General features: G+C 42.0%; 1 protein-coding gene across 3 annotated transcripts; it reads right to left on the reverse strand.

Annotated features, from left to right (window-relative positions):
* Nucleotides 1-27,715, reverse strand: si:ch211-236l14.4 (SITS-binding protein). Of its 3 annotated transcripts, none has more exons than XM_053885647.1 (10): nt 26,937-27,715; nt 24,020-24,191; nt 13,448-13,655; nt 12,121-12,271; nt 9,096-9,167; nt 7,919-8,187; nt 7,722-7,858; nt 6,180-6,301; nt 4,628-4,807; nt 1-2,183 (listed from the first exon to the last, which is right to left on the reverse strand). In XM_053885647.1, exons 1-10 carry the CDS (start codon nt 27,405-27,407, stop codon nt 2,010-2,012), a joined length of 1,956 nt encoding a protein of 651 aa, XP_053741622.1. In that variant the 5' UTR covers nt 27,408-27,715; the 3' UTR covers nt 1-2,009. The 3 variants fall into 3 exon arrangements, with proteins under 3 accessions (XP_053741622.1, XP_053741621.1, XP_053741623.1); XM_053885646.1 differs by having other exon boundaries at nt 9,096-9,293; XM_053885648.1 differs by lacking the exon at nt 13,448-13,655 and having other exon boundaries at nt 9,096-9,293.
* Nucleotides 27,716-27,725: the final 10 nt, after the last annotated feature.

Below are 27,725 nucleotides of genomic sequence, written 5' to 3' on the forward strand. Positions count from 1 at the left end.
CTAAATTCTGTGATTGACAGAAGAGGAAAAAAAACACGTTTGTAATGGCACAGTCATTGTAATATGCACATTGCTGCAATAATCTGGCGTCATCCAGATTTAAGAGTACCAAATCAGGCGGTTCAGGGAATAAGAAAAGCATCACCTGCAACGGCGCAGATCATCGCGCAACACTCCTCGGATGAACGGCTCCGTTGGGTAAATCACAGTTTGTCCTTTGTACATTCAGCTTGAGTAGATATTAAGACATCAATGTGATTTTACAACATATAAGACATTTGGTGATTTGATAAGCTTCAGTAGACGTAAACTCGAACGTTACAGTGAATTTAGTGGTAGAGAAAGAGTAAGATTGACTCGTGATAAACACTGTCAGGCTTTGTTGACCAGTCGCTGTGGGCTGTTTATAGTTACTCAAATGATGAAAATGGAGGATCAGAAATGTACATTTCATTGTCAGACAGTTTTGAATACCGTAATTTCCGAACTATAAGCAGCTACTTTTTTCTCCTGGTCTGAGCTCTATGGCTTATACAACAACGTGGCTAATATTGAGCCTTGTCCCATCAAACCGATGAAATCACAGGCGTTTTATTGACCTTAAAGCCCTCAAAATGTGCCGTTTTCTCCCACGTGTCTGCAGCTCCGCCCACAGAGCCGATCTCCTGGAGGACCGGAGATGAGAAGCAGCAGCTGAGACTGGCTGTGGTGTTGGAACTTCAGACATGCTGGCGACAACAGCGCATTTTGAGCACATTAATGTAAATAAAAGATGTGAGGTGTTCATGATTCAAGTTCAGAACATTGCCCAGTTTGTTTCATGAGTCAGTCTCCATGCTGGACCCCATTTTCCAAACTAGTTTAGAAGTGATCTTCAAGCATTTTGAAGCCACTGACCTTTCTACGTGGGAGACAGCACCACTGCACCCACGGCTTGTGTATGAACAAGATCTATTTCCCTTCTGAAATCTAGAGGGTGTGGCTAATATTCTGTGCGTTCTATAGTCCGGAAATGTGCGGTAAATATAATGGAATTTAATAAAACCGGTGTGTTTAGTGGATTCATTTATAGCAATACTTTTACTGGACTCTTTTGACTTTCTCTGTAAGTTTGTTTCTTTACCTCAAAAGAAGCCGGTTCAGGCAAAGACATTCACCCAGGACCTGGTTCTCATTATTAAGTACAAAACTCAAATCACAAACGCTATTTTAGCTGAGTGAACCTACTTTTGAAGGCACCTGAGCGTGTTACTTTCCTCGCCTGTGACCAGTTATTAAGTAAGTCAGCAGCCCTTTGTTCGTCTCCAGCTACAGCAGGTCAGAAAGGATCTAACAAACTCAATAGTGGCATGGCAACCTGCTGGCCTACAGTACCATGGAACATTCAGTTGTAAGTGCTAACAGGGTGATTCGATGGCTTGTCTGGAGTAGCAGTGAAAACGGTATCGTGAGGTACATTCAATTAACATCAGCTCTTCGGCTCGACGAGTTCAAGTAAAAGTCTTTGTGTGAGTGAGACTGGTGGTTCAGCGCCAGTCTCTGTATACAGCTCTCCCATCCATGAAGCAGTTTCTTCATATGTCCTTTAGTGTCTTCATTTGGTCTTCGTGAGAGATTCAGATTTCAAGCAAAACAAGGGGGGCGGGGGCTTGCTTTGTTCCTCCTTGTCAAGATTGCCAGCAGCAGCAACAACAACAACAAAAATAAAATAAAATTAAAGACTACTCGAGAGGCAATATGTAAACTCCAGAACTTACAAAGCAGAAGAGGTCAAAAATTACAGAGACAAAATCAGCCAGGAGGTAAAACTGATTAACATTTAGGAAAAACAAAAATCATTTCACAATAGAAAAATACTCGTTATTAGAACGGTAAAGTGCAAGTATAAAAATACTACTCCTACTTCTGAAGACAGTCAATGGTCTTTTGTGGAAAAGTGCAAGTTGAGAACAGCACAAGTGATGAAATCAAAAGATTCAATTGAAAACAGTTGTTGCGGGTCCAAGGACTCAGCTCCTCCGTAAGAAAACGGCCACCTCGCCCAACGCCACGGGGTAGTCCTGCAGAAACGTCCCGCCGTCGAACACCTGAGCGTCCCGGCTGTCCTGCCACTGGAAGCCTCCATCTGGTAAGTAAATATCTCGCTGCACCACGCCCTGCTCCAACACCGGCGCCACCAACATCTGAAAATATAACAAACTGTTAAATAATATAACAGCTTTTTTTGTGTGTTTTCTCCACCTTTGTTGTGCGGCAACAAGAATTCCGGGTTAAAACAAGCACATGTACACACACTGAATCTTGTGGGCAGCCGAAAGTGCTGTAACGTGACAAGAAAAATGCTGTTGCTGCGGTTAGATGCAGCCAAATGTTTCTTTGCATTTAACACTTTTGAACTGAACTGAAAACAGTGCTTTTTGAAAGTTGTGTTGCTGAGTAAATGTATACTCCCTTTATGTATAAAATTGTACCCGTCCATTTCAAACTATGTTACCGTCACTGAGCACATGTTCTTTGTGTTGGTATTGCTGTTCGCCAATATATCCACCAGGGGGAGCAGCCCAGAGTTAAAAGGTTATGACAACAACAAACTCCAAAACAGACATGACAACTGTGGAAGAAATATTGATAATGTACCTCACGCACAAAAGACTGAACAGAGGCAGCGTTGTAGGAGGTGGCGGTCGGTGAGGCTGTTAAATATATCGCGACTGGAGGACGGAGAATTTCTGCCATTGTTATGTCTTCTTCGTGTCTCATTAGAGCTATGTATTTACAGTAATAATAGCTACACTGCCCCCCATGGTGTCCGGTGGTACTGCTCTGTTTGATCTGTATCTGTAAGCTTTATGGTACAGAAATACGGATCCGTCCGTATCCGGATCCATACACAACGTTGAGCATAAATGATCCTGTAAATGTTTAGGTAAGTAAATGCAGACGTCAGCAGTTCCACTGCATGATGGTGCTCAACTGCGTATTTATGAATGTCTAAAAAAACGATAAGCCTGATGACATCATAAGCGGTGGGTGGGAGACCTCTGCTTTTCAAGGCCACCCAGCGACATGTAAACGTAGAATCTGTCTTTGAAACAAACAATGGAAGGCACATTGAAGCTGCAGTGTGTTTACTGAACCAGGCAGGAATTTCTTGCCGATAAGTTGGAGGTCACCTTTTCATTCAATTCATCAGGTTGAACAACCAAACTTCACACAGAAAGAACCCAGTTACCCTAGAAAAACCACGCAAGCATGGGGAAAACACTTCATACAGAAAGGATGCTGGTTCACTCCAGTAGGTTCCTCAAGCTGGATCCAAACCAAAGAAAATGTCTTTTTTTTTGTTTACTCAACTGCATCAAACTCAACCCGTGGGCCAAATGTGGTTTGCAGCACAATGTTTGGTAACCCCTGTCCTCACCGTGGCCCTGGACATTCATTCATGAGCTGTTGTGCCAGCTTCTGGTGGAGTTTACGTTCAGGTTATTTAACTTAGCCATGTTACTCAGTTGGGCTTCTTGGCTTGGATGTTTTTTTGAGAAAGCTAATACCTCTCCTCGCTTGAGCTCTACAGTGTTGTCAATGTGGGAGCACATATCTGGAATAATTGAAACTGTTGTCGGGGAGGACACTTGATGTGACCCGGGCTCTTCCTCCAGCTGCCCCAAGCTATGTTAGGTGCCAGCCAACAATATTACAAGTGCCCTACTTCCTGTACGTGTCATTTTGTTCGTTCCACGCCTCTTCTGGTGCTTGTCTTCTTCTCCTCTCTGTTTCTGACTTTTTCAATTTTTGACATTTTGACATTGTCTCACATGTTTTGCTTTATATCTTCTGTTTCCATATGGTGTTTTCCTTGATAGCACGTGCCATTTTTAGCTATGAGAGCTATTCAGACTATGTTAGTTTCTATTAGTCCGCCACAGTGTCACTTTTGTATCATTATTCCATCACAAAAAATAAAATTCCCTTCACGGACCAACGTGTTGGTGATATGCAATATTGGGAAAGTTGACTTGGGCGTCCGATACTGGCGACAAAGGCAGCCTTTAGTGTCACATGTTGACGCATTAGGTTTTCAATTAAAGAACATGCTACGTGACACGGAAGTCAGAAAAATAATGTCCAGGATAATGTCTTAATGTCAAAATATTTTTTTTCTTTCGCTATTCTAAAGAGGAGTTTTAAAGAGGCCACATATTCAACACATCTTCACTCCCAAGGAGTAATATATTGATGTTGGGAAAGTTGACTTTGGCGTCACACATTAGGTTTTCAGTTGAAGAACACGCTACGTGACACGGGAAAAAAAATATGGAGGCTGGAGTTCGCTAAACCATGAGATGACGATACAGTTATTCTATATGTAACAACGTGTCAATTGCTGGGACGCTACATGGGAAGCAAAACATTAAATCCATTGAAACACCTATGTGTCAACATGCATCGCTAAAGGCTGCCTTTGGTGTCAAAACAAAACCTTCCCAAAGTCAAAATATTACGGCATGTGAGTGAGGATGAGTTGAATTGTTAGCTACTGAAACAGCTCGTACAGAGGTTTTATTCAGCCATTTTCTACTCCTCAGTGGAGGAGTTATCCGAGGGAATCATAGGGAATTCAAGTCACCTCATCTCCAATGAGAAACTGGTCATCGATGGTGAACGTCACGGGATCATCGGGACTGAGCCACCACATCGGCCGATATATCGGGTTCCCGGTCATCTTCCACTCCTCGGCAAACTTCTCTATCAGGGGGACCACATCTCTCTGGTGGATTCTTATGTAGCCTCTTGTCAGGTTCAGGACCTAGATGGACAGGAAACTGCATTTCAATCCGAGGACCAAAAGTTTATGGAGGCACAGCCACTTCAGGAAAAAGTCATTATCGACTCCATTTTCTAAAAAAAAGATTTCCCCTCAGAACCACTAACCGTTTAATAAAACACTGCAAAATATATTTTCAAGACAACCAGAGCAGCTGAGGAGCAGAAGCCAACCAGAAATCTCATTTCCTAAACTAAACCATGGACCACAGTGATCGGGAGACTAGCGTTGTCGATGAGGTCTGGTAAAGACATTTGTGCCACCTCTTCGTACAGACAGAACTTAAGAGCAGCTCATTGTTGACTTTGCGGTCACATCGCTGGCCAAGTCTTTCTCCTGTCTCCCTCTGGCCAAATTACTGCAGCATTCCTGGAAGGGTCACATCCTCCCCAGTGGCCCATGACAAAAACAAAACTCGACTTCATCTATAAGAAATGTATTTTTATGAGCTTGGGATTGTGGCACGAACAGGGCTGAAAGTCACGGCGCTGCTGGGCGTAAATCCTGCTCTGATTGAGAAGCCAGACGTGCATGTGGGTTGAGGTTTTATTGCGATTTGATTCCGAAGTGGTGGCTGCTGTGACCTGTCTGTGACTCAGACTGGAAACAAAGGTGTGCCACGCTTAAGTGGCGGGAGAACTCCATCGCACTAATGTCGTGTCAGTCTCGTCCCATAACACATGTATGTTCCAGCGGAGGACTAAAATGGAAAACATCACCGCTGTCAAAGCCGCTATCTGTCCAGAATCCTATTTCTGTCTTTGTCACGCAACAGAAGCCGCGAGCAGCATTTTTGTTCAGTCGCCGCTGCGTGGAAAAGAACATCAATACATCTGTCATAGTTGTCAACGGCTTATGGAAATCTTAATTGCCACAATAAAGTATTTTTCCGTGGCTATTGTCTGTCCGGATTATGAGTGAGACATGAGATCGTAATTCAGAACAGATGGAGAAGAAACCACAGGTGATGTTGCAAGGCGCCTACGATCAGTCACATGGAGGAAGGAGGAGTCATCACACACTTGTGTTTTCAGCAACCTGAGCTCCAGCTCATCGCCGCACGAACCGTCAGTATTTGTCATCGGACTCTCTGAGAGTGAAGGTGTTGCGCTGCCTGCCTGAACCTATGTTGCCTTTTCTGAACCCCCACACAGCGCTCTTACAGTGGGTGGGACTGGGGCCTCAGTTCACAACCACCACCATCCAGCTGCCTCTCTGAAAACACATTGCAAATTCCCACCAACCTGCAGAGCCAAAGGAAAACCTCATGCGTCCATCATCTTTTTTTTTCTCCTGAAAGAACCAGTCTAATTTTGCAGGAACAGAGAACGTGGCGGCTTTGAGTGCGTTGTACCTGGTCTTCTCCAAAGACCCACGGCGGGGTATGGAAGCTGATAACAGGGAGGAAGGCAGCGACCTCCAACCAGCGGATGAACAACTCCTTATCCGTGACCAAGCCGTCTGACAGAGAGCCACCTGCATGGAGACAGAAAAACAAGGCTAGTGGAAAACAAGACTCACACTAGGGCAAAGACCACTCCCAAGAAAAACATTCCACAGATCAAATCAGTTTCTACCTAACTACATATCTGAACCATTCCAGTCCAGTTACAAGCAAGACTCCACACCACCTCCTCTGTATGGACGCTCCTCGAGTTCATCCTAGTCAGCATGTACTACACACAAGTTTAGATTTTTCGCTTGGCGTGCCCCAAGGTTCAGTGCTTGGTGCCTTCATTTTTATCATTCACTTCTTCCTAGTTGTATCATGACGACGCCTTTCGGTTCTTTCTTCTGACTGATCATTTGTGCTGGATTACGTGTCATTGTTGAACCTTATATTCATGGCTGAGTGTCCATGTTGCAGGTCACCACTTGCACTTGGGTTCTGTGCACACACAGTCACTGACAATTTGATTTGGATTTGGATGTCCATCAGTTACCCGCTTACTTCCGCTATCAACTCAATAGCAACACAAACCAATCTTCTTTAACATTTCTGTTTCCATCACAACAGATGTTAATTTCTGCCAGCATTAATTTGGGATGAAACTTGGTGTGTGACGCAGCGTGCCAAAGATCTTTGCAAATTCTGGAATGTCACCTCATGAAAGTCCTTTCAATGGTTAACATTTTGAGCTGTGATATTTAGATTTTGCCCAATATTAAGTGTAATAGAAACCCAGCTTAGCCTCTTCTTCGCTCCAACCTCAACATCTCTCAGCCGCAGTACTGACCTCTCAAGCATCCACCAGTAGGGTTTATCTTCTGGTCTACATCAACGCCTGTCTTCTCACCTACCCAATGACTTTGGGGTAAGCCTCATCCGTAACAAAGCCCAAACACAGAGCCTCCTGATCTCGGTGAAGTCCCAGCTTCCAACCCCACCACTAAGAACAGAACGTCAGGTGATCAAGCTTTCTCTGACCCAGCTTCCCTTCAGTCCTAAACAGTTGCAATCTGGCATTTTTTAAATGTTCTCTATGCGCGACAATACTATAAAACCACCACAAAAAAGTGACATTAGAAAGAAAGAATGTAGCACCAACAGCAGTGGTGTGATCCCTAGTGATAACTGGAACCCAACAGAGCAACCAAGTTCTTCAGCCTGGTCCAGGAAGCCAGTCTGATAAGTGATAACCTCAGTTGTAATAAATGTTTCCTGACCACACTTTGGACCCAGTAATTGTCTTTGAGCAGCACATAAGCACACAATGTTGGCTTTGCCAAAACCAGCCTGAAGGACACTGGAGACAACACTCATCTTTCATGCGCTTCTGTCCGGGTGCGAATTGAGGAAGTGCACTGCAAAGCTTTAGTGTTCTTGTCTCTAAGCGAGGGCAACAGCATGTTCCTCGCGGAGGTGATAAGAGTCATACTTAATCTGTTGTATTACCTACTGCATCAGGAATGAGGAAGTTGTATCCCAGCAGAGTGTGATGCAGCAGCAGGGGAATGACGCCCTTCAGTCCCATCGAGCTCCAGTCTGACTGCAAGGGGCTCATCCTCACAAAAAGCGGCTTGTGGTTGGACCTGAGGTTCGGACAGAATTACAACACTGAACTGCCGGCCGTCAAAAACAAGAGGCAATACCTCGTCCCCGCGGTCACGATGGTGGAGTCTCCCATCTTGATGGCCAGGTCAGCTAGAAAGCTGATATATTTATCCCCAGTCAGAGCTTCAGGTGGCCGTAAGGCCTGCTCCTCAAACACGTTCCCTTCACTGCCTTCCAACACGACATACTCCATTCCTAAATGGGCCTGCAGGGATCCCACCCGGTCCAGGAACCAGCTCACTGCTCCAGGGTTTGTCACATTCAGCTTCACGCAAAACCTCCCTTGCCATTGACTCATCACAGGAATCTGGAGGAACAGTCACACATAGTGAGAGGAAACTATAAACATGTGGACATCAAATACAGTGGTACCTCGGTTTTCGAACATCTCGGACTTCGAAAAAAAATGTCAAGATTTTTTTGCTTCGGATTTTGCCCCGAAACGCCCCCGAAAAAAGCTGGAAAAAACATAACGTGCGCGGACCGATCAGCTGCCCCACGACGCGCTTTGTTATTGTGTATAACGCAGCCTCTGTATGCAGACGTGTCCCGTTAGCTACGTTTACTGGCTGTTTTTTCTTCATATTGAGGTGTAAAACCTTTCCTGTCTCCGCACTGGACCGTGGTAGAGTGTCACAGGGGAGGTGCTCGCTCTCACTCCAGGGTTTGATGTCCTGTTGTGGGCTGGAGCTGGGACAGGGATGAGGCGAGTCTGGGACAGAGCGTGACTTGGTTTATGACTTTGTCACAGCCAAACTGCACAGAAGCGCACATTCAGAGCTGGACACGCACCGGGCACCTCTTCACTTCTGGAGAGACGTCACTCACTCGGCAACCCCTCCCACATGCAGCGGCCACACACATAGAGGAACAGCGCACCTGCAGCAGACACTCTACATTCACTCCTACAAAAGACTATTTTAAGGCTTGGAGCGCATTATTTATTTTTCCATTCACTGTAATGGGAAAAATTGATTCAGATTTCAAACAAATCGCTTTGCGAACGGCTGTCTGGAACGGATTGAGGTCGAGAACGGAGGTACCACTGTACTATGTTCTTTATGCAATAATGGTAGCTATATTCAGTGGTAACACATTAACCTTGGCTTTACAAACATGAACTGACGTGAAAAAATGTTGAAGTGTAGCAGTAAATATCTGATCACATGCTTTACTTTGGTGAACTACAGCTATATCATGTCACTTTGGGCTCACCAGCTGTCCTTGGGGGCCTGAAGGGAGACTGAGCCAGAAGTCCTCATTGCCTTCCTCAAGGGAGGTGTGGAACTGCGGGGTATCCACACCAAGGAAAGGGGACACGGTGATGGAAATGTTAAGAAGCTTGACAAGTGGGAGGTCCCTGGTCAGTGTGTCGGACGTCCCCTTTTTCCTGCCATTGAGGTAGTCATGGTCCTGCACGGGCGACACATGGAGTTATCCGACCACCTCGTGCAGTACATGACTCACATGAGCAATCCTGGGTGGCGCTTCAATTCATGTGTTGATAATCTGGTATGTTCTGTATACTCCGACATGGCATGTTAATCTCTCCATGTTCGCAGTGAAAACCTGTCGCCGTGACACTTCTGACCTCTGTCAGAACCATTTAACATTCTGTACATTGTAATCCGTTGGAATTTGCAAGTTCAAATCAATAACAGATTTCAGATTACATAACTGGTGGTGGCGGGGAAATTCTGTGAAAAATGCAAAGGAAACTGCAGTCGGAACAAAAGGTGGATTAGAACTCATTATGTAATCAGAATTGAGAAAACTTACAGCGTTTCGATCATCGCAAAGAGAAATACATATAGATATAATGATAGAATATCTTCATTTTACAACTTTTAAAAAGTCTGTCTGTTGAAAAACATCAATATATCGCGTTAATAACCTTTATTTTCCATTGCCTGCAAACCATTACGAGGTTGCTGGAACCAAAGAGAATGGAAAGTGGGACTAGAACGATCATATTGTGTCATAATTTTACAATAATAATAATTTATGATCACTTGTAAAACTTGAGTGAGGGGGAAGTTTTTACAGAGGATGGCTGTAGCCAGTTACACTAGTGCCGAGCGACATGGACAATGGAAGTTTCCATGCTGTGCTCGACGTTTGGCTGATCTTATTGAGGGGAAACTGCATTATGTGGTGCCAACAACATGCTGTTTCATTCCTTTGATGCTTGAAAAAAACAGGTTAGACACGGGATGACGTGATATTTGTCTCTATTTGACTCTTTGGCTGCCTTTTCTATATAGTTACCATTTTGTATACAGCACCACACTTCTTCTTTGTCACTGGCCAGCACCAACTTTTCTTGGTTTTGCTTCAGCTTGTCCCTCAAAATAAATAAATAATATAGATATAAATATAAAAATGCCTTTTGATTAAGTGGCTTGAGTCATAATAATCAGTTTTATCCAAAATGTTACATAAAACCGCTTAAATATGTATTGTTGTTGTTATAATAATAATAAATAAATAAAAAGAAGAATAAAACAAAGAAAAAATAAAAATCTGAAAATTGTATTTAGAATGTGTTATAAAGGGGATGAAACATTTTTCAAGAATCTGATGAAAACATGTCCCATTATTTATGATTTGTACTGAGAATCTATTGCAAAAAAAAAGCAGGTTCAGTCCACCTCCAACACAATCTCTCCAATGACAAAAAAAGAAATCCTGGATCCAAATATTAATCTGGTACAACTGTTGAAAATGGTCCCAATAATACCCCCATGTTAAAGATTGATTTTAAGAATTCCTGGATCCAGACATTGATCTGGATCACTCCCAAAATTGAACAATTTGTTCCTTCTTTTCTCATATTTCCCAGAAAAAAAATATCTGTCCATAACTTTTCAATTTATTTTGCACACAGACAGACACCATCAAAAACACAACCTCCTTGGCAGTGGTACTAACAAGTTTTAGGCCTTCAATGCCATGGTATAGTCATACTTTATTTGTTTTTAAAATGATTTTATAATATCTATAATATCATTTAGGAAATTAAAAAAGCCATGTTCAATATGACTCCCCTCATATTTGTCACATTTGTCACATCTTTATCTAATGTGGCTCCGCTCCTATAAAGCGTGTGCTTAGCTCAATTGCTCTTTTGTTTTGATGCTTTGAGAGTAACACCAGTTTGTATAATTATTGTCATTTTTGTAGTCGCTGTTTTATTTTATTGATCTTGCATAAACCTCACGACATTAACACTTCATAATGAATAGAATTTTCTTGGCAGCAGCCAAGAACTCCACACAGCTTTTCCACATGGCATGACATCTCAGTCTCTTTTCAGAAACGTCATAGAAACACTTCCATCCCAGCCACTGATCAATCCACTGCGGAACCTTCTCTCTATCTACAAGTAGAATCCATGACCAAATGAACTTTGAATACCTGTATTGGTCTTCACTTCACCTCAAACCCCTCAAACCTGTCCAACATTGAGACAACAACACATACTGCCAAAGAAAGTGGCCACATATTAAACCATCACTTGTTATGCTTGTGGAATGTGTTATCCACCTAATATTGCAATTTATAAGAACACTTATTGAAGAAACATACATGTGAGGAACAAGAAAAGGATCAGAGCTGTGTGTACTCAAGTGAGTAGAACTGCATTTTTCACATGTTACTGAGCATGAGAAGCAACTGAAACAGAAAATTCCAAACAAAGCAGAGACGGTGCGCCAGTGTTGATCTATTACTGTTTTCTGATCCAGAAGTCAAGTTACCTAGTCTCACTCAGGGTTTGGCAAATATCACAGTCAATAAGAAATAAACTGATCTGAGTCCTTCCGTCTGGACTTATTCACAGCTGAATTCTTTATGGATTCAAACGCACTTCCTCTTAAAAGTGTCATCAGGATGCATCACAGGATGTTTTCCACAAGGCTTTACAATCTGGTTGATGGGAGTCAGAGCGAGGCTTTTCCACCACACGCTCGAAGAAGACTTGACTCCTTGAATCAGAGACGACCACTGAATGAGACACCAGCCAGACTCATCTTTATAGTTCACCTGATTTTTAAGAAGGATCTCCTCACATCCTCATATGGCACTTGTCAAAAGTATTGATCCTCAAACGTGGTATCTGGAGGCTGTACTTGTAATATTATGAAACAACCATATAAACTTGACTTATGAAGCACCAACCACATCAACTTTTCGCCTTTGAAAAACTGTATTGTCACTCACTTTGACATTCAGAACCTACCATTTCTGAGAGGAGGGTGGTGGAATGTTCATTGAGGCTGATGACTCCCTCTCCTAACTGGTGTCTCCTCAGACGATTAGAGAAGGTCCTCAGCTCCCTCTCCACCTTCGGCCCAGAGTCCACGGAGGCCAGCAGCTTCCAAAATGGCAGCCTAAGTCACAACCAGCCATGATGTCAATTCATTATTTACATTTCAATATGCTTTTCTAAAAGCTTGAAAAGTTACAATCAAAATGGAGTTGTGAATACGCCTGGAGTTCGAACACGACGCGCTTTGTTATTGTGTATAACACAGCCTCTGTAAACAGACGTGTCCCGTTAGCTACATTTACTGACTGTTTTTTCTTCATATTGAGGTGTAAAACCTTTCCTGTCTCCGCACTGGACCGTGGTAGAGTGTCACAGGGGAGGTGCTTGTTCTCCACACCTCCGAGGCTGGAGCGCACACTCCAGGGTTTGATGTCCTGTTGTGGGCTGGAGCTGGGACAGGGATGAGGCGAGTCTGGGACAGAGCATTACTTGGTTCATGACTTTGTCACAGCCAAACTGCACAGAAGCGCACATTCAGAGCTGGACACGCACCGGGCACCTCTTCACTTCTGGAGAGACCTCACTCACTCGGCAACCCCTCCCACATGCAGCGGCCACACACATAGAGGAACAGCGCACCTGCAGCAGACACTCTACATTCACTCCTACAAAAGCCTCTTTTAAGGCTTGGAACGCATTATTTCTTTTTCCATTCATTGTAATGGGAAAAATCGATTCAGATTTTGAACAAATCGCTTCTCGAACGGCCGTCTGGAATGGATTGTGGTCCAGAACCGAGGTACCACTGTATTTGTGTGAGCCTGGGTTGACATTCAAACAAGTCACATCAATAGATGGCTCACAGATTCGAGGCATGAAAACACATCTGCTCTTTTTATATAAAACTTTTTACTAGTCATTCAGCAAAGGCTTAAATGTGAGCGGGATCTTAAGACTTTCTGCTGTAATAGGGAGCTCCAGCGTTAGAACCGAGCCTGGTGCTGATCCGAGTCAACAGGTCAGGGTGCTAGGTGCGAGGTGGTAGAGGACAAGTCGACCTTGACATGAGATAACAAGAGCCCGGATACATGGGTGGATGCAGTGCGATTTTGAAGCATCTTCATGACAACTCTGTTATGAGACTGTCAACTAAGAGCTGAGCCAAAAGGCAAGGCAGGTGATTCACTGCTCAGTCTGCGCTCACCTTCAGGACATTGCTCGCTCTCTAGTTGTATTCAGTCAGTGTGTGAGAACTGCAGCTAAACTGTTCTAAAGTGAAACTATTTTCTGAGCTCACCACAGAGTCTTCAGGTTTGGCAGCTCCCTGGCGTCAGGCGAGAGCAGTTGAGCTGCTTCTTGGTGAACAGCTTTCACATTTTGGGCCACACACACCGTGTACTGCAGAGGGAGACGCTCCATACTGGGGAGCGACTGCAGACAGAACTGCTGACCGCTGTCCAGCTCCAGCTGCAGGGGGACGTCGGGGGGAACCAGCACGGCCACACCTGCGGGACACAGACGAGGCGTTGAACCGTGAGCGCCACGTATTAAACAGAAACATATCGCTGACGGGAAATGTACGCGGGAGGATAGATTCCTCTGATATGACATAGTGATATTCACACTGGGACGAGCGTGAGGGATGTTGTGGGAGCGAAGCTGCGTCAGCTGAGATCGCTGATGTGAGAAACACACGCGTTAGAATGAGATACAGCACCAGGATGAGGTTACCCTGTCGCTGCCATCTGCTTCCAGACAGGCAGCTTGCAGTTCTCACCGCAGAGGCAACAGAAAGTCAAAATAGTAATACAGAATTATTCATGAATTTATTAAGTTTGTATTAATGTCTCTCACGGTCAAACTTGTTGTGAACACTCACAAACAACTAACACTGATATTTTATCATATAGTAATTTAAGAAAAATATTCATTCAACTACAAAAAAACTCATTTTTTATTTTATATATATTTTCTATACATTTTTATTTAGATTTAAAGAATTCATATAGACATAGATATATAATGTATTTTATTGTATATGTATTAATATTTTGTGATAATTTTAATTATTTTGTTTACTTTATGATATTTAGATTGTCAATGGAAACGTTCTGTGCTCCTCACACTTTTTGTTTTTATTTTTTGCAACAAATTTGGCCAATTTCTTATCATGACTGCTAACACCCAGAGGAGGACGATAACATTATTGTTGGTGACATTATTTTTTATTTTATTAAAAGGGAGGCACTAACAATTCAAATGATAAAAGGCGACGTCATGATTGATGAGGTGAACTAGGAGAAGGGAGGGAAAGAAATGAAAAAATGAGATTCCCCCCTTGAAGATTTTGAGAAAACACGCTGAATGACAAGATTATGAGAGGCAGATAATTGTGTCTGCAGATGTAGCTGCCCTGCCTGGAATGCCTGGTCCCTCTCAGGTTTCTGTGCCCCCTACCCCGTCTGCGTCTCACTCATCGTCTCACCGTGCACCTACTTTCCCCTCCTTTCCCCTCAGCCGGACCCGCCTCTGATGTCTACGTTTTTTTTTTTTTTTTTTTTTACATAATCTGCTCAACAGGATTTTGATCTGGTCAACAGACCTAAGTCCAAAACCCCCCTTTTGCAAAGCTTGCGTCCGGTTTAAGAAACCCAAGTTGAGCGCTTGGCTCGCTTCCGCCCTCTCTGGTTTCAATGGGTTCACTGTTCTCCAGCGGGCCAGGACCAGGAACAGGCAGGACACTCATGTACCAGTTTATAATCAGATTAATAGGTTGAAAGATCAGTGTTGAAGTTCTGCATAAAGCTCAGTGAAGATCCGAAACCTCGGGGTGATTCCCACGTGTTTGCAATGGATAATGTCAAAGAGATACTGGTAACACCTCAGCTGCTTCTCACAAGGTATTAGGTCACACTGTCAGCCTGCGACGCAGCATATATACTGTTAAATCACAACTGCACAGGGGAAATGAATCGGTTACATTTCCCTCACTGTCATATTGGAAACAAAAAAACATATTGTTATTACAAATAAAATGTTATTTTCATGTACCTTTTCCCAGCTATAGTCAGAAAAATGGAAAATAAAATAAGGTACAGGAAAATAAAATGTTATTTTCCCAGATATAGTCCGTCTGCATGATAAATATAATTTAATTACTATACTGTGCCACACATTTTCCTCAATATTCAGGTTATGATACCACTACAATAGCGCCTCACTTCAGCATAATCTCTTGGGTTTCAATAGACGCACCCTTTGACCCTGGGGCTCTGCAGAGGCTTCGCTGTTATGATGTACAAGGTCACGTTCAGCCGGTCCAAGGCTTCCGAACTCATAAAAACGGTCTGATAAAACTAAATATTTCCAGAACAACCTGAAATAAGAGCCTAAACAGAATGCGATACAAGCTACAAGCAGCATGAAGCTGTTCCTGAGTACATGGTTGTCAACATCCCATGACGCTTGTGACGCTTCATCCGATTCCCGTCCATGTGCATCACGTCTACTCCATGTTTCCAATTTAAATATTAGTTTTTCTTAACTCAGATTTCTAGGGATGCACCCATACCAGGTATCGGTCCCATGAGAACTGTTACCACTTTACAGCAGTGCTCGAGTTTTGATTGAGTTTATGACAATTTTGTAAAATTTGTGTTTGTACTGCAGCAAAACTTGCGACCGTCACCCATGTACAAGAAAAAAATGTTCATAATACAGTTGTGCAAATAACTATTTGTGGGAAAAAATCCCCAAAGCATCTTATGTGTAATGGCGTACTCGGTCAGTACTCAGAAAATGACGTGGTGGGCCAGATTAAGCCCCCAGGCCTTGAGTTTGACTCCTTTGGCAGCAGAGCAGCAGTTAGCTCAGGTGGTAAAGCTTTTTCTTTTACACTTGTTTTCCAGTTTTCTGGTTTCATTTCTGTACATGTTGAGGTGTTGCATGCACCCCCCTGTTTTTATCCATGAGGACCATGACACCATGGAGAAGAACTGAATTGAGTCTTTGAAGCATTTCATTATTAACACTTGAACAGTTTACATCAAACGCACTCATCCCTTCCCACCACCTTTGTTCAGTGCGTGAGCTCAGAGCTCTTTAGATGCTAGATAGGACTTCACTGGGCAAGTTGGATGAGAATACAGACCTAAAACAACTAGTTTCATCAGAGGTCTTCTCCTGCTTCCGTCTCTCAAGCATTTTCAAATAACAAAACTTGAATTAAAGTCTTGAATTCATGTTTTTGAGACACAGAGTTGCTGTAAAGACTCAGATGTGCGTGCCACAATAAAAATAAAAGTGGGCCAGAGAGAAGTGTTATAGCGTTCTGGAAGGATGCAGGCGGAATGTTGCAGTGGAAATAGAGTCCACCAGACACCGAGCGGGATGATGTGCAGATGCAGCACGTGGCAAAGTGTGTTTTAGCAAAGTGCTCACGAGGTGGAAAGTGGAGTTCGCAGGCTAGAGATGGAAGTTGTATTTAACTTTTATGGGAACTGACAGAACCCAGCGGAAATTGGGGCAAAGCAGTGAAAGTTCCTTGTTTGGCCAAAAGACCCTGGATTTGTTTCCACTCCGTCAAAAGAGAATGAAAATCTCTATTTCCATGAAACATTGTTCCATTAAACCTTCCATACACGGGTGCTGTAACTTCCACTCATGATCCTTTTGTTCTGTTATGATTGCTTTCTTAAATGTATTTTTAAACTCATATATCAGCCATTTTACAGAGTTTCGAATTGTGAAATGATCAACATCTACACTAGGGCACAAGCCTCGCTTAAAAAGTTTATTTTCAAAAACATGTAAGCTTGTATTATTACTTGGTTTCAAGTGCTCCGTTATTCTCTACATAGATAAATGTATATGTGAGGTGACATAAGAGGGAAGTCTATCGAGGTGCTACAACGCCAGGCTCCACCTTATTCACCTCCGGACCACCAGAGGTCGCAAACATTCGGAATCTGACTGATGACGGTAAAGACTTGGAAAAATAATATTAAACTTTAAAAGTTAAAAAAAGTTTTTATTTGTTGTAACTTTGTTTTTTGTATTTGTTATTACTAAGTTGTATTTTTACTATATTTTCGATATTTAAATTGCAATAGTTTTCATAACACTAACCGATTATTCAAAAACAATACATAAAAAAGAGATTGATTTAAAGAATTAATGATAAAATAAATCAGTCAATTGGGATATATTTATTTATTTATTTTTACACCAATGAAAATCCAACAAGAGGATTTATTTCAGAAGCAGTAAATATTCAGTTAACTAACTGATCAGTCTCCATGGGATGAAACTCTATCACTAATTTTTTTTAAACATTTACTTACACTTACACGCATATATATATATTTTTTTTACACAGCAATATGGACTCTGAATAAAACAGTACTTGCATGGATTATCATTGCAGATATGCCATAAGTCAAGGAACATTTACACCAGATCAGTGAGTGCACGTCCTAAGATCAAACATATACACATTATATAACATTAAGATACGATAAAACATATTAATAGATACGCTCAAGTGATTAAACGTATCAGCTATCCCTGGTTATATAAGTATATGACACACACACCGAGGGGAGCAGGAATCATTTACTTACTTAAAGCCAATGAAGCAGGTTTCAAACCTTGAGTCACAGCCAAGGTGGGGTACCCAAGAATTAGAGGGGAAGCAAGAGGGGCCTCTATTTTTAGAACAATTCCTTGAACACTCTGAGCTTCCCATGGATATTTTCCACTCGCCCCTCAAAAGAAAAGACTGCCAGTTTCTGCTCACCTCCACAACAGCAGGTACGCCTCGAAAAAAAATGAACCTTTACTGGCAAGAATCAAACACAGTCTACAGCTGTGGTGCATAAATCAAAGGCCACATGACGGAGCTTTAACAAGATACTGTGGACTTCAGTGGATGGGCTTACGCAGGCTGTAAATGTCATTCACTTCCTCTTGTCTGTGCGTTTAGGAAGTGGAGGTGACCCCCAACTGCTTCTGAGGGGTCACTGGCAGCAGATAAAATGAATGAAGGTGTGCGATCTGGCGGTCAAGCAGTGTGCTTCACTCAAACATCACAGAGTTTTGAGAAAACTGCGGCAACAACACAACATAAAGCACATCACATAGACGCAAGCACACACACAGCTACACATAGTGAGTGAAAACAGTGGGAATAAGGGCCAGAAATGATCGGAACTGTTCTCCACTCCAGTGGAAAGTAAGACGAAATGTTGACTGCACTACAGTATATGCGGATACAATGCAATTTCATACCAGGACGTTTAAGTCAGACAAGGTAATTACAGTGTGCTAGAGGAGACTGTAATAAACATTCACTCATTCATTCATTTTAAAAACTAAAGCAAACAACAACAACAAAAACACATCCATCACTGAACGCACAGTTTGCTTCGGGATCTCACTAAAGCGAATCGTGCACTGAAACAGAGGAAACAAAGAAGAAATCATGCAGATGCTCATTTCCATGTCATATCATTTTGCCTGCTGTTTTAAATGAAAGTACTTTTGACACTGAAAACGATGTAGTACATATGCCAGGCCTGCAGTTGGCGCTGTTAAGCAACAATGAAGAAGACACAAGGGAACATATCCATAAGAAGCTAGTGCGCACTTTTAGCATGTTGGGACAAACCAAGTGTGGTAAGACATTTATGTGGACGAGGTTGAGCTTTTATTTGAGTCACGTTTAGCGGCAACTCGACAATGACATGAAAGTGACCCAGGAAGCAGGTTTCTTATGAGTTTAAGTGTTTTGTGTGTTCTACATCAACATAAGAAGAAGTAATCTGTATGAATTTCAGTTAGATTTAAATACTTGCCTGGTTTGAGTGGTGTACTTTAAATGTTATGTCCACAGCACATCAGTGTTCGCAACGATTGTTAGCTGCACTAGTACAAAAGGTACTAAGGTACTAGAAAAGTCGCCAAAGCTGACCAATTCTGTCTGTATGGACACTCATTTTTCAACTATTTTCTTCATAAATCAAGAGAACTACAAGTAACATCCGACTTATGACCTGCTCGACGTCCACCCGTACCTACGACCACTGCCAGCAGATGCTTATTTTTTATTTTTATTTTTTTTATCCAGTGTCTGGCATGGCGTACAACAGTTACGGCAGCACAGTATCCCAGCATCTCACTCTCACACAGCCATCTACCACTACACTAGTACCTATAACCCTCACGTCGGCTATTTTGAATGGCATTCCACTCAGGTCCAATCTGACTTACGACCGGTTGGTCGGAACCGATCCCGGTCGTAAGTCAGATGTTACTTGAAGTTGCTTTCATTTTGCTGAATGAGACACTATCTTCTCCTCTATTATCAAGAATTTATGCTATTTCTGAAGTCAAATGATGAATCAACACTTAACTATTCACATGAAACAGATTTCTCAGTACACACCCACAGAATCAGGTGTTTTTGTCTCCTTTCTTTCAGTTCATGAACTCCTGGTTTGTACTTCTGTAAAATTGAAAACATACTCATTCATCTTCAGAACATTTTTATGTTAATATTTAAAACAGCATTTTCTTTGGACTGAATATTGAGCGAGCAGATGTCCAGTCATTTTTTTTTTCCACAGTGGAAAATATATTTGCAGCTTACCTTTGATCTCTTATTATTTATGCATTCCCAGCCTCATCCATTGACAGAGTCATAAAACCTTCCCGCTCTCTTCCAGTTGTCAATTTAAGATGAACAATGTGTTCCGAGCGAAGACCACAAGTGTAAAAACGTTTCCTTCCGACTGTCAAAAGCTCCGCTGAGAGGATCACATGTGTAAACACTTTTGTTTCTCTCAAGAGTTTCAAGTGATGATGTCAGCGTTTTATTAAAATATGCCAGAGCAAATATCTTCAGACGACACGGCGTCTCGCTATTGGTATGAATCTTATTAAAAGTCTTTCCTTTCTTCTACAAAAGCCAGTGAGAAGAAGTCATTTCATAAATGGAAGCTGAAGCGGTTTCCTTCTGCTTTGATGGAAATGTGACTTTTTGTGTTTCTGTCTGATGACAAAGCTGTGATTAGATAAGTGTTTGGCTTCCTGACTCGCCTCTGAGACCAGTGGAAGTCTGAGGGCAGCTGCCCCGTGACCTCCAGGTGACCTGTTGAGTAAGTGAATCGAGGAGACTGTTTTTCGTTCTGAATCATTCTGCTGTGCGAGCAGACTCCTCCGTGACTTTTCCTGATGAAAACGCAGTTTGAGACGCTAATTCTTTTAGTCAAAGTCTCAAAAAACGGAGTGAGTCAGACTAAACAGTGGAATAGAGAAATTTAAAGTGAAGCCAGCTGTTTTCAATGATGCTGTTAGAGTATATTGGATGTACAGCGACGGGGAATTGACTTCGGAATTGTTTCAATGCATCAATAGACGTGGTTACCATGTAAAACTTTTTGCTTTTAATGGTGTCTTAATGGTGTCTTAATGTGTCGCTGATCCGATCTGTTCTCGGCGGCCCGGTTGTGTTTGTACGGATAAAGACAGGTGGAGCTATGACAAGTTCCTACAGTTGGCAAGACTCTCAAATGTCACTGTCCTCCACGTCACATATCTCCTCTGCCGTGCCGCTGCTTCCCTCTTCAGCCTGCCTCTTCACCGACTCTTTGTTGTCTGTGATTCATGTTCTCCCAGTCTGACTGCGTCGATCTCAGACAAGTGATAACAGAGTATCACACAAGATCACTGCGATGTTCCTGGATAGTTTTGGAAACAAACCACTTGCTGAATCCAAACAACCAGGTGTGTGACGTAGAGCTCAAGGTGTAGTATTTTCGAACTACTTCTTGCGCAGTGGGATCAGTTCTAAAATACACAAACTATTACTGCATTACTACACAAGCCGGTGGCCAGATAAGGATATTTTTTTCCCTTCTGTGTTACATTACTTCGAAGGCAAATGCTCATATTTTCGCTCTAGTCCTGCTGTTCCTGCTGTATTTCCAGTCTGGGTCTGGCATCTATGTTTAGGGCCCAGTCCTGTATGCGATTGGTTACTTGGCAACATTCAAACAGTTGTTCTCCTTTAGATCTCATCTCATCTCTGTGTGTTTTTTGCAAAGCTAAAAGGAGAAACAATGGCTTATAAGGACCTGATAATTACTGAGGTGGAATTACGGCATGTGACCAGCTTGTTAAGCCCTCAACTTTGTTACGTAACATGCCCAACTCAGCATGTGCCCAAAGGAATCTCTTAAAGTTTCAGACTGTATATTTGATAAAAACATGCTGGATTTGGTGTCGCTTTTGCTGCCTCCACGTCTGCTCGATGAGCATCTTCTTCCTTCTGCCAGGTCACATGGATGGCATGCTCTGTTCTCGATGTACCTCTGACTGGCAGGATGGGTTTGAAATGGGCTGGTGACCCCTACACTCATTCCGTGAAGCTTTGTTAGGCACCTAGCTCCGGTAAGCCAGAACTAAGATGCATGGAACGGGAACGTTAGGTACCACCCAAACACATGTCCCCTTCTGCAGGGCCGTCTTTAATTCAACCCTGGTGAGGTGGTGGCAAGCAAAGTGAGGTGGCTCCAGACTCCTCTCTACCCATCCTCATAACCTCTTAGTCTTTGGACTGGAGAGGTGCTTGAGCACCAGCTCGTTTTCCCTGCATAGGAAAAGCGCCCCTGTGGCTGGAGGCCATTTTTTCCCCCTGCGTTCTTTAACTCTTAAGAAAAGAAAGTCACTCTCTCTTTCTCATCAATTCCGCCCAAAAGTATTTTGGAATCTGATGGAGCATTTATTTATTTGGAATTACCTCGCAGTAGAAATGAACTTAAAGGGAACATTCAACCTTGCATTCTGCAGCTCTCTGCTCTCACCACTGACCACGGTGGTATTGACTGTGGATAAGCTCTACAGCACATCATATCTCCAACTACTGCAGTTTCTTTAAGTGATGTTTATTTGATGTGAACAACATATTCCGTCACAACACACTGATAAGACTTGATTTATTTCCGTTTTGTCCTCATTTTTAGATGCAGCCAGTCATGTGACCGTACATAGTAGAAATGAATAGGGAAACTTTAAGCACATTTGCAAATTTAAACACATTGATCGTGATCCAATAACAACAAGGGCCTCTTACATGTGTGATCTTGCTCTTTTCCTACCCAAAGCTAGTAACCACAGGTGAGGGAAGGAGCATACATCATGAGAAGTGACTATTGGTTTGCTCTGTCCAACTTCACCTCACTTGTTAACAAGTCTCTGACAGTGGTTCTCAACTCACTTTTTTCAACAAAATACTCCACACTTTCATAAAGTTGTAGTTTAAAAATGTTTAGACATGGATCCATACTGTAAATAAGAAAAATCTTCACTGTGATCCGACGTTTGGGATGGGATTAAATTGACCCGTCTAATTTGTATATTCCGACATCAACCCACTGTATTTTCTCCAGAGGCCTTTGTCGTCTGTGCCGCTATTCCCAACAGGCAGTCTTTGACCATGCCTTCAGCAAGTTCCTGGACCCAGTGTGGCAAAGCATTGGATCCAGTACGGACTTGCTGTCAATAGGCAGAGTCACTATTTACTGCATAACTTTCAGAAACACGGCCAACGCATGTCGCTCAGATTAAAGTTACAGGCGTTCGCCAGCTGCTTGTGTAAAGCAATACTTCCATATTTGCATCTGGGCTTATTCAAAAGTAGCGATGTTGCTTGTCACAATTTGGTGCCGGAAGTGTTAACACGAGCTGAAGAACTTGGATGACAACTTTTAATCTATTGTGAAGCGATGCTCAGAACGATGGTTGTAAGTTACTGGCTGAGCTTTCGCCAGAATCTTTACAACCCACAAGGTTTCTTTTTCTGTCATAATGGCAGCATTTTCCCGCTAATCCCATTATATCCAAGCGTTTTACTGCTAAGTCCATGATGATGAAAACGTCCTCAGGATTTTTTTTTCTCCCTTTTTGGCCTCTTGTAAACAAAACAGATTTGTTTCTCGATTCGATACATTCAGGAGAGCCCACCTTTTCCACCCAAGGACCATGGTCTTAAATTTCTCAGCATATTATCTCAAGATCTTCAAATGAAAAAGCAGAATAGTGATGATGTGAAATCTAGAAAAAAAAAAAAGTTAGAAGAAGAAGATGTGTCCTTGTTTAACCGAGGATTAGTGATTCATCTTTTTCCTGTCTCCTGTCAGACTGAGTTAGATTTCGATCTCATAGACATCTGAGAACAGTTTAAACATGGGAACTTGCGTGCATATTGAAGAAAATCTCCTGCAGAATAGTTACCACATAGACTCACACACTCCTCGCGTTACTCATCAGTCACATTAACCATTCACATCCGCCAGCGGTCTGTGCCTCCCCCCCTGTTTGCCCCCTGGATAAAATCTAACACCCCTAAAATAACTTGGTCAGTTATCAGAGTCAGTGAGGCCTTCATCCAAACTGCCCTTTTAATAGAAACAAAAGGCAATTACTGCAGTCTGCATAAGAGATCATTTAAGATGCTAAAGGTGGTCTGCGTCCCTTTGTAGTCTAATCTCTAAATTGATAAAGTCACCAGCCTCAGACTGTATTGGATTTCAATCTATTTGTGTCGCAGCCTTGTTTTGGAGATACCAGTTCTGTAGGTGTTTAGTCCATTTTAAGGCACTCAAACACAAACAAACAGAGATGAGGGGATAAGAAAACATCCTCAGGGCTTTCCTCGCGCCCCGGGGTCCACGACACACTTTGCCACCCCCCCATGCCAGAGTCGGATTTCTGATGCTCTTGTGCACCAATGACAGCTGTGGAAAAACAGCTGAAGGAAAACAGCTGAGCCCATGTCATGTAAGAAAGAGATCCAGACATGGCATCTTACCTGAAGAGCCCAGGAAGTATCGCTCCAGCGCTGAGCCGAAGCCGGACGGATTGTCCCTCAGATTGCTGACCACGAAAGGCTGCATGGTGGCGTTTTGATCGTTGATGGGCCACGTCTGACCCCGGACGTGGGCACCACCGTACCAGGATATGTTGCTCATTGAAAAGCAGTCCTGATGGGGCAACATATGAGAACAATAAATCTGTGAACGGAATTGTCAATAGTCGTTTAACATTCACTCAGTTGGTTTTGAAAACAAACAAAAACATGCATACAAGTAACATCCGACTTACGACCTGCTAGACTTACATCCACCTGACTTACAACTGGTTGGTTGGAACTGATCCCTATATATATATATATATATATATATATATATATATATATATATATATATATATATATATATATATATATATATATATATATATATATATATATATATATAAACTATAAATAAATATGACAAAAAACACTTCAAAAAAAAAAATTCTGTATGCACCTGCCTAAAAACTCAGCAGCGAGGAATGTATTTGGTTCCAATAGACATTCCATTTTTTTTGCTAATGGTATAGATTTTCTGTCCCTTCTAGAACTAGAGATTTCTCGATAACTTTCAAATCCCTTGTTGGACTGGTCCGGGAATACCAGGTAGAGATGCTGGCCCCTTATGAGGTATCTTGGACCCTCAAGTGTTGAAGTTATTGGCGGCAAAGGTTTCCTTGTCCGATCACCTCAGCGATCTCCTCTCTCACTGTCATGTTGAGACATGGATTGTGTACAACGTTAAAGAAGGCGCTGTAAAAACACAATCATTGTTTGAAAAGAAAATGATCAACCAATTAAAATCGAATGCAGAAATGTGATGGACGACTGTCTCGTGTGGAATGACCTGCCTTCTATTTAAAAAGAGACTGGACCTGTTTTGGGCCCATTTCAGTGCTATCAGACCAGTAAGTTGTTTGATACAGCTTCAAAATTTGCACAAAAATGGATTATAAATGAAGAACAATTCTGAGTTAATAATACTGCGTATACCTCGATATACACTACAAATTTGTCTGTCTTGCTGAGTCCAGATGTTTTGATGGACGACATCCTTTCCCATCCTTTGGCTTCTTAGATCTTCTTAAGCAAGTTAGAAAAAGTTAGAGCCATAAAACAACTGAATATGTTTTGCAAACAAATTAATTTTGGAATGAATTTTTGCCAGTGTGAACATGAGACAGCAGCGTATATTTAGATGAATATATCCTCACTACTCAGACTAGTTATTCTCAAAGATGCTACTATTTAAAGATGTTATTTTTTCATATAATAAGTGGTCAAGAAAAACAAAACAACGGGTCTGTTCTGCAGCTAATTTAGTGAGACAAGACAAGTGGTTATTGTCTTTTCATGAGGCTTCATTTCCTACCTTATAATCACTTTATCATAACACACGGCTGATGCAAACTTCTGTAACTACTCATATTTTCCAAACCAACTTTGCAATTCGTAACTCTTTTTACAATTATGAACTCAAAAGAAGCAGCTTCAAATGTGGAGGGAAAGAACAGAATGTTAAATCAGAATTGTAATAACTAATTGACTCACAAACAAGTGTAATTCCAAGTCTCACGTGAGCATCACACAAATACTTTGCAAAAATAAAATAAATCTTTTAAGTCTTTTGTTTTGTTCATGTGGACTGTGCTGGCTCAAAGTCAAACCACAGGATTTTTTGGGATTGTTTTTAGGAACGGGGAGAAATAAGATCAGATTTTCGGTGTCCACTTGGTCGTGGCACGTGACTCAAAGAGCAATGTTCCTGCACGGACAGATTAATCTCCTCAAACGTCCCAATGCTGAGATGCCTTTGAAAAACTGAGCAGAGAGAAGATAAGGCAGGTTCTGCGAGTGTGAAAGCAGAAGTAATGAAGTGGACAGAAACGGGTGCTGGTATGATGTAGGTGAAGAAACATAAGGCTTATTTTCAACATTTCTGGGGAAAGATTTGATCAGCCATCAATATTTTTTCACATTTTTCAAATTTAAAAAGCAAAACTTAGCACTGAGATTGAGATGGTGTAAAAAGGAAATGGATATAATACACAAACTATGAACTTGAATTACAATACAAAATAAATGAATATAGGATAATGGATTATCTTTAGCTGAATTTTGGGGGAATGGCTGATATGAAATGGAAATGACTATCTCAGGCACGATAAAATGTATTTTATTTTATTATTTTACAATAAAAATATAAATTATAAAACAAATAAACATGACAAGTCTTCAGACAGACGGCTCAGTAATGGTTTTATTTCATTTATTTATTAGTATTTTCTATTTTTTCCATTCCATTTTCATGAATATATACATAAATAACATTGTATCAACCTTGATTTGCATGAAAAAACATTGGTTTTGACATGATAAATTAAACTCCAAAAACGTTTTCCTTCTTTCTTCTGAAGTTAAAAGAAAAGCAAAGCCTTTTATTAAATGTTTGATTTGTTCACAGTACTACAAATCAATGCTCACACATAATGTGGATGACGATCTATCCGTGTATTTACACCCATTTCTAATTTTAAGTCAAGCGAGCAACTCGATATCAAATTGAAGGACAAGATAGAAACAAACTTCAATGGAGCAAGCAAGACGTGTGTGCTCATGTATACTCATGTTACTGTTTAGAATTTTGGATCATAACGAATTGACTTTGAAGAACATCAGTGTCACTTTAAATGAATAATCCATAGCAGTTACACTATTAATTTAGACGTTATGCAGTTATTACTGTCCAAATACAGACTTTCACAACACGTTGAAATTATTTTTGAAACTTTGATAAAAAAACAGTGTAATTATTTAAAGACCTGTGCGTCAGTTTTAGTCGCAAATTGTAAGTGAAATGTGAGATTCTTACCGTCAGCTCCACATGACAGTGCACCGGGGTCCAGACCATACTGTAGCACTCGGTCTCCTGGTCCTCGTCCACCTCCAGAGAGATCTTCACCTCGGCCACCGAGTCCCACGTATAACAGAACTCGGTCTTGTTCAGCCAGCACAGGTTCCTCACAAACGGAACCTCCAGGTCGGGGTTCCCCACGTTCCCAACGTTGATCTCCACGTAGGTTTTGTCCTCCGTCAGCGTCTGTATAAGCAACGAGTGGCTCCTGCGCTCCCAGATCAGTCCGCTCAAAGTTCCCCTGAGGATCCAGTTCTTGTTGGGCTGGTCCACCACTTGCCAGTAAATGATCCCAATGGTCATGACAAAGAAGATGGCCACACCGAGACAAGCTATCGCCCCCTTCCACGTCTCGTTCATCTCCTTCAATCCAGTGTCCCATGTTACCTCCGGGATGGGGCTGGGGTTCCTATTTCGAGCGTGGGGCATGTTTTTTTTCTTTCTCCAAATCAGCAACAAAAGCTCAAACACACACACACAAAAAGAATCTAGAAAAATATCCGTGCGCCAAAAGTCTCAGTTGCCCCATCGTGGAGTTTTCTGTGCGTAATTGTGCCAGCGACAGAGACCTGTCATCCGAACGGAGCAAAAACAGCGTGGACATAAAACAGTATGAATGAATAACGGACTTACCACATACTGCAGTAGTTTTTAAAAGGCTTGAATTTGCAATGTGCATTGGCTGCAGTGAGCGTGTGCGCAGCCCCGAGCCCAGTTTGGCAGCACTGACTACGAATAGCTCCTAAG

The sequence above is a fragment of the Synchiropus splendidus genome, chromosome 14 (genome assembly GCF_027744825.2).
Source record: "Synchiropus splendidus isolate RoL2022-P1 chromosome 14, RoL_Sspl_1.0, whole genome shotgun sequence".
Classification (NCBI taxonomy): domain Eukaryota; kingdom Metazoa; phylum Chordata; class Actinopteri; order Syngnathiformes; family Callionymidae; genus Synchiropus; species Synchiropus splendidus.